General features: G+C 45.5%; 1 protein-coding gene across 12 annotated transcripts in view; it reads left to right on the forward strand.

Moving 5' to 3' along the window:
* Positions 1–14,580, forward strand: part of TSPAN11 (tetraspanin 11) — a 242,771-nt gene that overhangs the window by 209,434 nt on the left and 18,757 nt on the right. For 2 of the 12 annotated variants that reach the window (XM_059726704.1, XM_059726706.1), the window contains one exon: positions 10,634–10,870. The exons of 9 other annotated variants lie outside the window; for them this stretch is intronic. In XM_059726704.1, coding sequence (XP_059582687.1) covers positions 10,634–10,675 — 42 coding nt within the window. In that variant the 3' untranslated portion in view covers positions 10,676–10,870. Of the gene's footprint in view, positions 1–10,633; positions 10,871–12,246; positions 12,291–14,580 lie in introns of those variants that run through there. One more of the 12 variants, XM_059726707.1, reaches the window with a different exon arrangement.

The raw sequence follows: 14,580 nt of genomic DNA on the forward strand, positions 1-14,580 counted from the left end.
TATATAAAAAACCAAACAAATAAATAAAAGGGATGGACTTGTATGCTTACATTCTGGCCTGTTGCAAAATAATTCTGTGATCCATATGACACCAAGAGATAGAGACAGTGGGTACATCTATATATGCAATTAATGCAACTGAATAAACTGTGTAGCAAATTAGTCTGCAGTAAACTGTTCCCAGGTGCAGCATCTATATGTGCACGTGAGACAGCAGCAAATTGAGCTGGGTAGGAACAGTTTAGACCAGGGTTTCTCCTGCTCTGCTCTTCCCCCCTGCAGCAGTCAGGAAGAGCTCCAGGCTCTAGCTACAGGTGCCAAGCCCAGGCTGGCAGGGAGCACAGGGATCAGGCCTGTGCTCTGGCTGGCAGCAGCAGTGTGGCCTAGGGTCCAGGATGCAGCCTCAGGCTGACAGGAAGCATGGGGGGATCCAGCCCAGGCAGCAGATGGCTGTGTTGGGCAGCACAGGAGCTGGCTGAGCTATGAGGCTCCTGCAGCTCCCAAGCCATGTGGCTAGGCAGCAGGCAGGAGTGTGGCCCCCTGCTGGCTGGACTGACTGGGCACAATTTACTCTCAGATCAGAGTCTACATGTGTGTTGCTGTGCAGTAAATAACTCTGCAGTAGGATACTTGTATTTACTTGTATAGTACTTGTATTTATAAGTACTACCCTGTTGCAGAGTTTATTAGTTTCCTAAGGCCTGATAGTGTGCACATGTAGACACAAGACATCTACTATGGAGCTAATTAGGCAACTTCACAGTAAATTTCTCCTCTAGATGCACCCAGTCACATCGGGGTAAAACCAGTGAGGGGAAGCAAAGAGATAAGAGAGGGGGACATGAAAGGTTGAGGTCTTTTTAAGGTAGGGTGTTTATATGTGGGTGAAAGATTAGAATGGAGAGATGGTTAATGTTGTCCTTTTGAGAAATGAGATATAAATCTTGGGAAGCAGCAAATGCTGCAGGTTCCTGTTTGAAGCAGTCCTCCATGATTGTTAATGAAAGGTTTTTGTTTCTTTTTCAATCAATGGCTTTTATCTCATGAACTCTAAAGATTGTTACAGGTAGCAAAAGGCAAATGCCCCTACTCTGAACTTGGGTGAGTGGCTGTTTAGTGCAGATTGGTAAAAGTCCCTGGGAAGTGTCTTTTTGCCTTTATGAGTCACCTTTCATACTTTCAAGTTTTGTTGGCTATTGCAACTTGGTTGTTAGAGAGTAGTTTATTAACATTTTCCTTATTATAAAGACAGTCTTAATTCAACAGGTCACTGTGATCAGAGGAGCAGTGTTTTGTAAGAGAGAGCTCAGAGCCAGGTAAATGTGAATCCTTCTTAAAAAAAAAAGGAGCAGGAAGGAGATTAATGTGCTTGACAAGGGATAAACCACAAGGAAGTAATAATCAGAGCTGACATAATCACAGTGTGAAATAGGATACGTAATCCTTCTCCATTACCTCTTGGAACATACATTTTGACTAGAGCTCAAGCATTTTCTGTTTACAAGTTCAAAGAACATCATGAAGAGGCACAAGGGAAAACTGGCATTTGGCAGACTAGGTGGGAACACTGATGAACTGATTCAGGGACTGTGAGTCAAAACCTCTAACATAACCCCAGTACTGATTCTCTCTGTCACCTCAGACTAATTATATAGGGCCACATCCAGGACAGTTAGGCAGCCGACAGGTGAGCACTGCAGTGCCTCACTTCTAGGTAACTGGCCCCCTGTAATGGAATCTAGAACATTTTGTTAGGCACATAAGGTCTCAAAATGAGATCCACAACGCCTACATGCTGAGCAGAGAGCTACCTAACACTAACATCTGGGGATCTGCTGGGCCCCAGGTGTCACAGGTCAGCTGGGCACTGTCAGCGTATCAATTTTATCACAGGCCAACTGTGCTGTTTGATTCAGTTTCGGATCGAGGAGGCAAAATTGGGAGGGAAGTAAAGGCAAATTTATTATAGCTTACACACACACAACAGTTAACAGAAAGATAAATGCGATAAGCAGATAATGCAGTATTAAAGAGCTAATAGTAAATAATAACAACAGATAATAACAACAGATAGATAAATCAATCTGTCACAGGCCAACTGGGCACTGCAAGGGTATTAGCCACTGAGCTGTTCAAAACAACAGATAGACAGACATGGGTTGGCAGCTTATTGATAGTCCCTCAATGCCAAGTGCATGCCAAGTGATTCCAGCGAAGTCAGGCGTCCCTGTTAGACACTGTCAGAGGGATTACTGGGGAAGGTCCCTTGATCAGGATCTGATCCTCACTCACACTGGGAGTCCGGGGTCCAGGTGTGGAACAGAAATGACCATTCTGTTCCCTCCTTCCTGCTGGTTACCTGATGCACGTGCTTTTTATACCTAGTCTTATGTTAATCTGTTGGCCTCAGGGCCACTCACAACGTTGCCCTATAGCTGTTACCCTATGGGATTGAAAGGTGTTAAAATTATCATAAAAGGTTACTGCCCAGACTCGGGTTTATCCAATAAGCAAATTATGATGCAGCACCTTTAGGTCTGAAATTGACATTGCTCTACCTAAATTCCAACCCCCTTCTAGGCTTCATTTGAATATGCTTTCTTGGGATATGTTTTCTTGGAATGTGTTGGGTGTGCCAGGCAGTTAGATCCAGTTTTTATCGCTAAGGCTGAACCCTGAGCAAAAAACGGTTAGGCCAGCTAATCTCACAGCTACAGCTTTGCCTATGGGGCCCAGTCAGTTCCATGAACAGTTAATTTATCATTTTGGTTAAACTTATGACAGACAAGTTACATTTGCCGTTTACAAACTTACAAGCTTATATTAACTAATATTACCTGTTTAGGCAAAATACCAAATGCCTCCAAGAAGCACATATTTATTGCTTATTAATCCCTCTGGTTCTGGCTGTCACACCAGGTGGTGTCTCAAGTCCAGCCACTCAAGTCCAGATTCCCAGTCTGGAGTTTTGGAGCTTGGGGTTTTCCAGAGTTAGGCAATAACTATGGACTTAAGCACCTCCATATCACTTTAGACACCTCAATCTGAGCCTTAGATTTTGGGCTCCACAGGGAACAGACTGTCTTTATTGTCTATCTTGTACAGCCCCAAATGTGTCACAAGTACGCTTCCCATCATAGACAGGAGTCCTTAAGTATAATGTTTCTTAAACACTTCCAAGTGCTCTGGAACTCCCTCCCCTTTTTGGTCTATCAGAGCCTGAGCCTGGACACCTTCCAGAAGTATTGTAGGACCTTTTTTGGGGGCAGGGCTTCAACAGGAAGGGCTAAGTTTTGGGGCATTTCCTAAGGACTTAATTCTATGTCATATTCGGGGTGGATCCATGTTTTCCCAAAGCGGGGGTTGGGAGCAGCAACCTTCACTGCAGGGGTAACTGCACCCCCTGCTCCCACCTTCTACCCCTACCAGTGCAGACAGAATTTTGAAGTCCCTAAAGCAGGTGAAAATCCCCGCCCCTCCTCTTTCTTGTCCCCCCCCCCCCCCCCAACTCCCCTGCCTGCCTCTGCTGCTTTCTCCACTGCTCAGGAGCAGGGAAGCTCCAGAGCCAGCCAGGCTGAGTGGGGGCTGGACTCAATTGGGAAAGTGACAGCAGCAACAGGGAAGCTGGAGAGTAGTCCCCCCTACCCTTCCTGATCCTGGAGCTGGCATGGGGAAGGGGAACTCCACAGCTATTGCTGCCGCCTTTGTCTGCATCTTCAGCTGAGTACAATCCCCTTGCAATGGGGACAGGCAGGCCAGGATGGGGAAAGGGCAGGGAGGGGACGTTTTTGAGCAAGAAGGGGAAGGGAGGGAGGATTTTTGCCTGCTTTAGGGACTTTAAAAAAGGCCCCAGAAACTCCAATGGTTCAGTCCGATCCAAAAAGGGGGTGTGGCTGCACTTCTGCACCACCATGGATGTGGCCCTGTTCATATTATAGATGATTCATAGAAGTTTGGGTTGGAAGGGACCTTAGCAGATCATCGAGTCCAACCCTCTGCCCTGGACAGGAAAGAGCACTGGGGTCAGACACCCCAGTACCCAGCTAGGTACATGTCTAGCCTCCTCTTAAAGACTTCCAAGGTAGGGGAGAGCACCCCCAAGGTATGGGAAGCCCATTCCAGATTCTGGAAACCCTTGCCGTAAAGAAGTTCTTCCTGATGTCTAACCTAAATCTGCTCTCAGTCAGTTTGTGGCCATTGTTCCTAGTTACTCCAAGGGGTGCCCTGGTAAACAGAGCATCTCCTATTCCTTGCTGCCCTCACTCCCCAATGAATTTGTAGGCAGCCACAAGATCCCCCCTCAGCCTTCTCTTGCAGAGGTTGAAGAGATCCAGGGCCCTCAATCTCTTCTCGTAAGGCATTGCCAGCAGGCCCCTAACCATACTAGTGGTTCTTCATAATAGGGACCACACTGGCCCTTTTCCTGTCCTCTGGGCACCAGGGGTGCTGAAACAGCTGTGCCAGTGGCTCTCTCATGACACTGGCCAGTTCCTTCAGTACCCTTGGATGAAGATCATCCGGGCTTGCTGACTTAAACACATCCAGCCCCTCCAAGTGTCCCTTCACTAAGTCAGTGCTAACAGTTGGTGGGCTGGTTTCCCTTTTGTGCCTGTCTATGATCCAGTTGGGAGGTTTGTCCTGATCTGTGTTCAGGAATACAGAGGCAAAAAACTAATTGAAGAGCTCAGCCTTGTTCCCCCTATCTGTCACTAATTGCCCTAGTTTGTCCTGTAGGGGTCCTATGTTACCCTGCACCTTCATTTTACTCCCTATATACCTGAAGAAGGACTTCTTATTATTTTATTTTTGTATTGTCATCTATCTTCATAGTTTTTCCAGGTTTTATTTTGAGCTGCCCTGAGCCTTGCCTGGGGAAGGCAGCCTATACATTGCATAAATAAGTAACTAAGTTCATACTCTTTTATGATAACAACTGGACATCTGACATGTCACTGATGTAATTCAGGAAGGACATGGGTACTGCAGTGCTCAGTATTTAAGCATGCTGCCGCCAAGTGTTATCCAACCACTAATTTGTGCATGGTACATCCAGGCACCTCAGAATGGGTTCTGCAGCAGCCAGGGTGCTGAGCAAGGAACCTTCCAACCTGGCCAACTGGCCATGCTGACTTGCACCCACGTGTGGCATGGAACCGTGTGCTGACGCCCAGCTTTTCTCATAAATACAGTCTGGGAAAGAGGTCCTCTCCCTTCCATTTACCCAAAACTGTAATACAGGGGTCCACAACCTTTTGCCACCACAGACTGGAGCTTGCAACCTGGCCCCTCAGATAGGCTACAGAGCATTGTCTCCTAAAATGTCCTATCTGCTGTACATGTATTCTTGTCACTGATCCCCAGTCCCTCTGCAGTGAGGGTAAATGTAAGCACAAGAGAGGAGCAAGGGGGGGCTATACAGTGGGGTGCTGCAGAGGGGATGGGTAGCATAAGGCAGCTGCGTGCCACCTGATAGCCCATGCTGCCCTGGAGCAGGGTGGACCTTTGTGGGCTGGACCTTGGTGGGAAACCCAGAGGCCACAGGTTGTCAATCCTTAGTTTAATGGATAGAGCACTTGCTAATTATACAGGAGATGCAGATTTGATTCCCTCTGCCTGAAGGGATTTGACCTCAAGTCTTTGGCCCTAAGCACCAGGCTTTAGAGCAGGGATTACTGCTGTCATATAGCTTCTCAGCCTCTCCTGTTGTATTGGAAACTGTTCCTCTTTGTATAGAACAGCTGAATATTCAGGGAAGGGAGGAAGAGAGCCAGGGAGAGGAAGTGTATAGTCCTATATTTGGAGGACTTACCTGGGAGGGGTCAGTCCTGCATTCCAGTCTTTGCTCCCAGGGATTCACATTCACAGTGTCATGGGTAATGAGTGGATGAAGCGAGGACATTCTTTACTTTTTCCTCTGCCCTCTGCTAACTCTCTCAGGTGCCTACCTCAGTGACCCCCACTGTATGGAGTTTTTTCTGTGTGCCGAACAGTGGTTCTTAACCTTTTAGCCACCTGGCACCCCTCCATAACTCCTGTGAACTGAGCAGCATCCCAATTCAATAACTACGTTATTTATTTCAGCACTTAACTCATGGGGGTAGGGGGGAGGAACTAGCTCTTAGCTTCCTGCGGAGCAGAGACAATCATGAGCTTACCTCCTTGCACTGAAACCTGGCACAGACAAGCCTGTGCTTAGCTCCTCAGACACAGGGAGGAAGATGGTAGGAGAACCAAGCACTTAGGTCTTCACACAGGGACTGACAGGAACAAGTGTGAGAGAGAACCTGAGACAAGCTTGCATTTATCTCTTTGAATAGGGTCTGGTCAGGGAAGAGCGAGTGCTTAGCTCCTTATCCCGCATCCTCCTCAAAAGGAGCTGCAGCACCCCTGCTGAGGACCACCATCCCACAATGACATGTGTGACCCTCCTTGTCAATGATGTGGTCACTGACAAACTTGAAGGCCAGTAGCTCAAATAATTGGCCATTGAACATCCAGTATTACCAACAAGTACTACAAGCAAGGGAGTCACAGGAGCCCCAGCCATCCCCAAGGAGGAGTGGTTTCTGGTTTGTACATAAGTGTTGTTAGGTGCAGTGTTGGCCCTGCATGAAGAAATACATCAGAATGTGTGGTGATGATGCAATGTCACCTTGTTAGACATACATATTAGGGCTGTGCGAAATTTCACCAAGCGTTTCATTTTTATACTGTTTTGACTTATTTTGAGCTTGAAACAGCGAAAATGAAATGAAATGAAATGAAAGGCCTTGAAATGGCCTCAAAACGAAACAAGGGCACTCGAAACATTTTGAAAGTTTCAAAACGTTTCAAGTTTCAAAGCTGGGCTTACTTTCTGTTTCCCTGCAAGCAAGGAGAGGGAGGGTGAAGAGGGGGGAAGGACTGCTCTGATATTGACTGTGATCCTTCCCTGAGGTCCCTTCCAATCCCAGTGCTCTGGGGGAGGGACAGAAAAACAGCTGTGCCTGAACACACACAGTCACACATGTCACGAGTTTTGCTTGTCAGCGGCTTGAGGTGCAGTTTCCCTGAAACCCCTGTACCAGCTCCTTGAAACTTGGAACTTTGTGGCCTCAGCAGGGGCTAGCATGCCTGCAATTTTCATTCTAATCAGGCAAGAAGTGACAAAGTTATAAGCAGTTTCATGATTCCCCATTATAGCCTATGGGCAAAACATCGAAACAGTGAAACAGTTTCAACAAAATGAAACAGGACAGTGCTTTTGAAAGGAAGTGAAACTCCCTGCACCTAACAACATTATGTACAAGCCTGTTTTCCTGAACAGGGACCGGGATATCCCACCTACCAGAGGTAGGGACAGTCTTGGGGATAGCTCTATCAAGCCTTCAGTCAGTGCAGTTGTAGTTAGGGATCTTCTGGAAGGGCTAGACATTTTTAAATCTGCAGATCCATACGCCCTCCACCCAAGGGTGTTGAGGGAGCTGGGAGGAGTCATCACGGAGCCCTTGGCCCCGCTGTATGAGCATTCGTGGTCATCTGGCCAGGTGCCAGGGGATTGAAAACTGGCTAATGTGGTCCCTATTTTTAAGAAGGGGAGTAAGGAGGACCCAAGTAATTATAGGCCTGTAAGCCTCACCTCGGTGCTTGGGAGGATCTTGGAGAGAATCATCAAGGAGCACATCTGTGGGGGGCCTGCAGAGGAGATCATGCTCAGGGGCAATCAGCATGGCTTCACCAAAGGCAAGTCCTGCCTGACCAACCTGATTGCTTTTTACAAGCAATTAACTAAATCCTTGGATGATGGTGTCGCGGTGGACATAGTCTTTCTAGAATTTAAGAAGGCCTGTGACACTCTCCCACCCCATCTTCATCAATAAATTAAGTGACTGTGGCACTGATGCCTGCACAGTTGGATGGGTAAAAAATTGGCTGACGGGGCGCACCCAGAGAGTAGTGGTGGACGGGTTGTACTCAGCCTGACGAGATGTGAGCAGTGGGGTACCCCAGGGCTCGGTCCTCGGGCCCGCACTGTTTAACATCTTCATCAGCGTTTGGATGAGGGGGTGGAAAGCATGCTGTCCAAGTTTGCTGATGACACTAAGATGTGGGGTGAGGTGGACACACTTGAAGGGAGAGAGAAGCTGCAACTAGATTTAGACAGACTACAAAAGTGGGCAGATGAGAATAGGATGAGGTTCAACATAGATAAATGCAGGGAGCTGCACCTTGGGAGAAGGAATCCACAGCATACATACAGGCTGGGGAGTTCCCTTCTTGAAAGCACAGAGGCGGAAAGGGATCTTGGAGTCATTATTGACTCCAAGATGAACATGAGCCGCCAATGCCAGACTGCAGCCAGCAAGGCCAGCCATACCTTGTCATGCATCCAAAGGTGCATTTCAAGCCAGTCCAGAGAGGTGATACTCCCCCTCTATGTGACTTTGGTCAGGCCGCAGTTGGAGTACTGCGTCCAGTACTGGGTGCCGCACTTCAAAAGGGATGTTGCCAGCCTGGAGAGGGTTCAGAGGAGGGCCACCCGCTTGGAGAGAGGGCAGCAGGACAGGCCCTACGAGGAGAGACTGAAGGACCTGAACCTGTTCAGCCTCAGCAAAAGGAGGGGGGCTGGTGGCTGCCTACAAACTCATCAGGGGAGATCAACAGCAAATAGGCAGAGCCCTTTTCTCCCCAGCACCACCTGGGGTGACAAGGAACAATGGTCATAAGCTGATGGAGAATAGGTTTAGGTTAGAGATCAGAAGGCAATATTTTACAGTTAGGGTGGTCAAAATCTGGAACCAACTTCCCAGGGAAGTGGTCCTTGCCCCTACCTTGGGCAAATTCAAGAGGAGGTTGGACGATCACCTGTCTGGGGTCTTGTGAACCCAGCATTCATTCCTGCCTGTGGCAGGGGGTCAGGCTAGATGATCTGTTCAGGTCCCTCCTGACCTTAGCTACTATGAAACTATGAAACAAAACACTGTCCTTTTGAAACAGCGAAACAGAAGCTGAAATGAAACGGTGCTGTTTCGCACAGCCCTAATACACATTTACTGGTTGGGGTTTTCAAAGGAATGAGCTGTACAACTCCTGTTGAAGTACAGTGAGATTTGGGTGCCTCGTGTCCATGGGGTTCTCCAAGGAACTTTAATGGGATTCAGGCATCTAATGATTTAATTACCTTTGAAAATCCTAGATTTCAATTTTAAAGCCAAAGTATTGTTTTCTTTTTAGATTGAACTTGCTACTTGATTAGTTCTCTTGGTTCCTTCTTGCCTGAATTCAAGCAAAATAATACAGATAAATTCTGCCTCTTCCTTCAGGGCATTTGACATTCTCTGTCATACCTAATACAGTCATGCAGCTGCCAAATGTTTTAACTCAGTCAGACAGGACCCGTGGTACTGTGCCAAGACAGCATTATCAGGTAGAGTCCATCAGGGGGTGATGACTAACAGGGAAGTTAATTATGTGATCTTATTTCAATTCCATTTGCATGAAATGTGTTCACAGCCATCCTTCCGCTCCAGTGCGTTAACTACAGAGGCTTTCTAATGAGTAGATCATTCTTATGTAGAACACTGCTTATCACCCTTAGAGTCTCCATGATTGAACCAGTCCTCCTTGCTCTGTACCTACTTATTATATAACCTCTATCACCTCTCTGATATTCTCAAATTTATTCTCAGAGTGAGGAAAGAAGGCAAAACTATTGTTCTTGTACAGGCAGAGAACTAAGACACACGGAAGTTATATAGGTCACCCAAGGTCATCCAACAGCAAGCATGATTTAAGTTAAACCATACTGAGCAGAGTCTTATAGCTTGGCCTTCACTGTAGGTCTGCCCTTACTTTCTTTAGGTGGAACCTACCCAGATAAGTTGAATGCTTTGCCTTTGCCTGCCCCAGGATGTGTCTCAAATCAGGTGTGCAAGTTACAGGTTTTTCCCAAAACACTGACAACTCCATGTCACTCATCATTCTGTCTTCCCTTGCCCTTATTTAAACCTTCCTATGGTCAGCTGAGCCTTTCCATGGAAGTATTTCTTTTGAATGTGGGTAGGAGGGGCAGGGTGCTGTCTAAGGTACAGTATTACACTAGTATAAAGCTACAGCAGAAGCGGGACTCCAGGATTCAGTTTCTGCTTATGCCACTGATGTGCTGCATGACTGTAGCATGTCACTTAGTCTCTCCATTTTTTTTTGGTTCTCTCACCAGTAAAATATAGGTAATTTCTCCTGATGGTGTCTTAAGGTCTTACCTAGTGGTTACTGAAATCAACGGTTGCTATAAGATGCACATGTGACATGAATGTATGCAATTGAAAAATATTATTGAAAGGATTATCATACAATGGCATTGTTAGATAATTAATATATTATTATACAGCAATACACTGCTCTTATTATTACCATATAACATGTTATTAATAGAATATTAATAATATCACATTGATATAATGTATAATATGACTATGGTGATATTATCATTATAAATATATTATTATCTCCTTTCAGTTTAATCTAATAAACCTATATGTTCACTTTGTTGCACATATTGGCCCAGCCAATACACATAGTTATTAGCCACTGCTGCTGATTTCTCAGATTTACAAAGAAACTGAAAGAGTTGGAGATGTGCATTCTTTTCCAGATAAAAATACAACCTCAGAAGTGGACAACCTCATCAGTGTAATTATATCTAAGAAGCACTGACGAACAATTCTCTTGAAACCATTGATAGGTACATTAGCCCTACACACATCATTATACTATGTATTAAGTAATGTTTTGAAAAAATTAGTGACATTAGAACAAAGATTTGTGTCACTGAGGGCCTTCATTTGGTAACATTTCTGCAATAATGAAAATAAACATCTTTTTTCATCCATGTTACTTTGTGTTTTGATTAAAATGTTCACTATTTGGTTTCAGGCAATTTCTCTGCAGCATGTCAGAATCAGTTAAAGTTCTTTTACTTGAATTATGGTCAAAATCTTGAAAATTAGCTTCTTTGCAGATGATATGGAGGAATTGCATATTACTGAGTTGGAGATTGTATTTGCACAATTTAAAAATTAAATAATCCCCCCTCCCCCAACAATATATAGTATTGCAAACTTTTCAGGTTGTATTGCTCTGTCTCTGAACCTACCACGTAACAAAGACCCTGCATTTCTAATTCACCTGACAATGCTGACAAACAAGAATACAATTCTTCTTACTTATCCCTAAGCTCTGCAGAAGTAACTACTAAAAGTATCTGTCAGTGTAAGAAGCTAATACAAATAATCAGGTGCAAGTACCATTTTTCAGTCTCATTTGTGTAAATACTTACATCCAAGCATAAGGCAAGATGGTTAAAAATGACTCTTGACTGCATGCTTGTAGTTTTTGCCACCCAAAATAAGACAGCTCCAAGGAACCAGGTTAAATGATGGTTGCCCAGTTGTCAAAATCACAAGTTGCTTAACTGAAGTGCTATCTGTTGGGCTGTGCTATAGAAATAAATAGCACTAGTACAATCAGTAAGGACAAGCCAAGTCATATGAGTTGGCTGGATTAAGCCCTAGCTTTTCTGCTGATGGGTGACATTTACAAAAGTGCCTGAATATATTAGAACCCCAAATTCCACTTTCAAAAGCAAGTGGGGTCATGATTTTCAAAAAATGGCTACTGGCTCCATCTACCTTAAGTTCTTGGTGCCCAAAAAGAAGCTTCACCAATAGCCTTGGATATTTGAAGAAAATGTTTCACTTTCTCTAAAACAGTGGTATTCAAACTTGTTTCATTTGTGGACCCCTAAACATTTTTGAATGGAAGGGCAGACCTCTTTGAATTGTAAGAGTTAGGTAGTCACATACTTTTGATTGATTATAGTCATCTTTCACAACCCCCTTAGACACAGCCTGTGGATCCCCCACAGGGGTCCACAGACCGCAGGTTGAAAACCATTGCTCTAAAACAAGCCCTGCTAAGTGTCACCAATAAGGCAGCCTAAAATTGAGATGTCCAAAATCCCCAGTTTGTTTTTAAAATCTTAGTTTCAGGTACTTCGGAACTTAATTCTCATTGAAAGTCAATTTGACTTTGATTTTTAGATGCCTTTGAAAATTTTATCTATGGTGGTTATATTCATATGGTCTCTTTCATCTCAGCCAGTGTTATTAGACAGAGTAGGTATTTTTGTTGCACTGTGGTACTTTGCTCCCTGGAAAATAGCATCCTAATAATGCTTCTGTGTTTTGAATTTGCTTTTATTTTTAGGACTCAACCCCGTTTACATAGGCGTGCACTTTGGATCTGATCTGGTATGACAGTCTGTCTGCTCATATGTCTTCCTGCCTGTACATAACTCATAATTCATCCACTCATTTCTAAGTTTACCAGGTGCTTCTGCTATGCACTTCAGGCAAAAACTCAGCTCCATTTACCTGTTTGTTCCTTATCCCTGTGGCAAACTTAGCTTATAAGTAGCACTGTACAAAAATAATATTGGAGTTGAAAAGAAATTCAGTGTTTTGATTTAATATGTTCACCGTTTTGTTCCAGGCAATTTCTTGTCCTTGAAATAATACATTTTTTTGCAAGATATTGCCATATAGGTCACATTTTGCTACAAATTACATAAAACAAATCACCTAAAGTAAGCATTCACAGGACTTTATCCACAGAGTTGGAACAACAGATGTCTTCCTCATTGTCTCTTTGATACATTGGAAGTTAGGAAAGAGGGAAGGAAAACAGATTGAAATATATTACACTGATGCTGACACTTTAATCTTCCTCCTTTCTATACTAAGCTTCTTCTTTCACAGTTGGCTCAGTGATGTTCAAACATACATAGAGAGAGGTAGTTAGCTGTCTTAGTCTGAAATCAGACAGAAGGCAGTGTAGATTTACACCTTATAGACTACCTAACTTCATCAGTATCTGATTAGGTGAGCTCAGGCTCACAAAAGCTTATGTTATACATCTCTGATTTAGTCTATAATGGTTATAAAAACTCATCTGCCCCCACAAGCTGAATGAGCATCCCTTAGCAGGTCTGCGGACTGGACCAGAACCAACCGGTCATGGAGCAGCCACAGCACCAGGTCCAGCCCATGCCAGCCCCTGGGGCCAACACAAGGCACATGGCACATGGGCTGGACCCAGCCCTGCAGGTAGCACAGGGAATCAGCCTGAGACACCACGTGCAGCCCATGCCTAGGACCCCCTGTGCCATGTGCATTGCTGGGTCCAGCTCACATGCTGTGGGTATCATATACCCTGTACCAGTCTTCAGGGCTGCTTGCACAGTAAGTCCCAGGGATGATATGTACTGTCTATGACATGCAGAGCTGGACCAGCCAGGCACACTGTATGCAGCACAGGGAACTGGCAAAGGGTGTGTGCTCTATGTGGCACCATGCCAGACCTGGAGCCAGTGTGCAGGACTGATCAGCAGGGTTCTGCATGGAGCATGTGCCACATGCCAGCCCTCTGTGCTGATTGCAGTGTGTGCAGCCAGTCTAGCCCTGCACACCAGGAGCAACATGAGCCGGCCCCGAGACTCGTGCATGCAACCCCCAGGGCCTGGCACTGTACATGGCACAGGAGGTCTGGGGATCAAGCTGCTCACAGTGCCCTGGGCTGACCCCCAGTACTGCCTGCACCACACGTGCCATTGGATTCAGCACTCACACTGCATATAGCATGCAGGGCTGTGGCTGGTGCATGGGGTCAGTCCAGCAACCCACATGTTGGATCATATAGCTTCACAGGCCATATTCGGCCTGCAGGCCCTATGTTTGACACCCTGGTCTATAAGATACAAACATATATAGCCAGTAGTCTGGCCCACACCATTGCAAGGCTCACTGATTTTTGGACTGGGTCACCACTTTATGATCAGTAACATATTGGTCCACTGCCTCAGAAGCAGCCTGGGACAATCTGACTCTCAGTCTCCTCCCTATTTCAGGAGAATGTAAAGTGTATCAAGCCAACAGGGATGGCAGGTGCATTAAGGCTTAAAGCCAAAGTTTGGTCCAGTCTCTCTCACACTCCTGTACAGGAAAACCAGCAGCAGCTCTAAGAGGCCTGCTCCCCCTCCCATACTGTGGTGTAACTAAAGTGTGGCAACCGGGGCAGCTGTCCTGGGCACTGACTCTGGGGTGGGAAAATATGGCTGCTGTTGCAGCCACACACATAATCATGGGGGGGGGCATAGTGGCAATCAGAATTTGTACCAGGGTTCCAGGCTGCCTTGTTACACCTCTGGTATAACCCCTGTTTTGAGTAGTCTACACAAAGACACCCACCAGCTTTCTTGCATAGCCACTGTAGCAAGCAGGATGCATTTCTGTGATGCTGAAATATCAGGATGTCCCTTAATTCCACATCTCTCTCCACTGTCCTGCTGCTTATCCATTGAGAACAAGCTAAGATTTACCCCTAGGATAGCTTCTTACCAGAGACCAGACCTTGCAGCTCCAACACAGGAGGTTTCTCTCCTTTGGTCTGTAAAACATTATGGTCCTCACTGCTGTAAGAGTGAAGTACTGGCAGTTGTCAATTGCTCTGAAAATCTCCTTTGCTGCATACACTAAGGAAACT

Source organism: Alligator mississippiensis, chromosome 4, assembly GCF_030867095.1.
Source record: "Alligator mississippiensis isolate rAllMis1 chromosome 4, rAllMis1, whole genome shotgun sequence".
Taxonomy (NCBI): domain Eukaryota; kingdom Metazoa; phylum Chordata; order Crocodylia; family Alligatoridae; genus Alligator; species Alligator mississippiensis.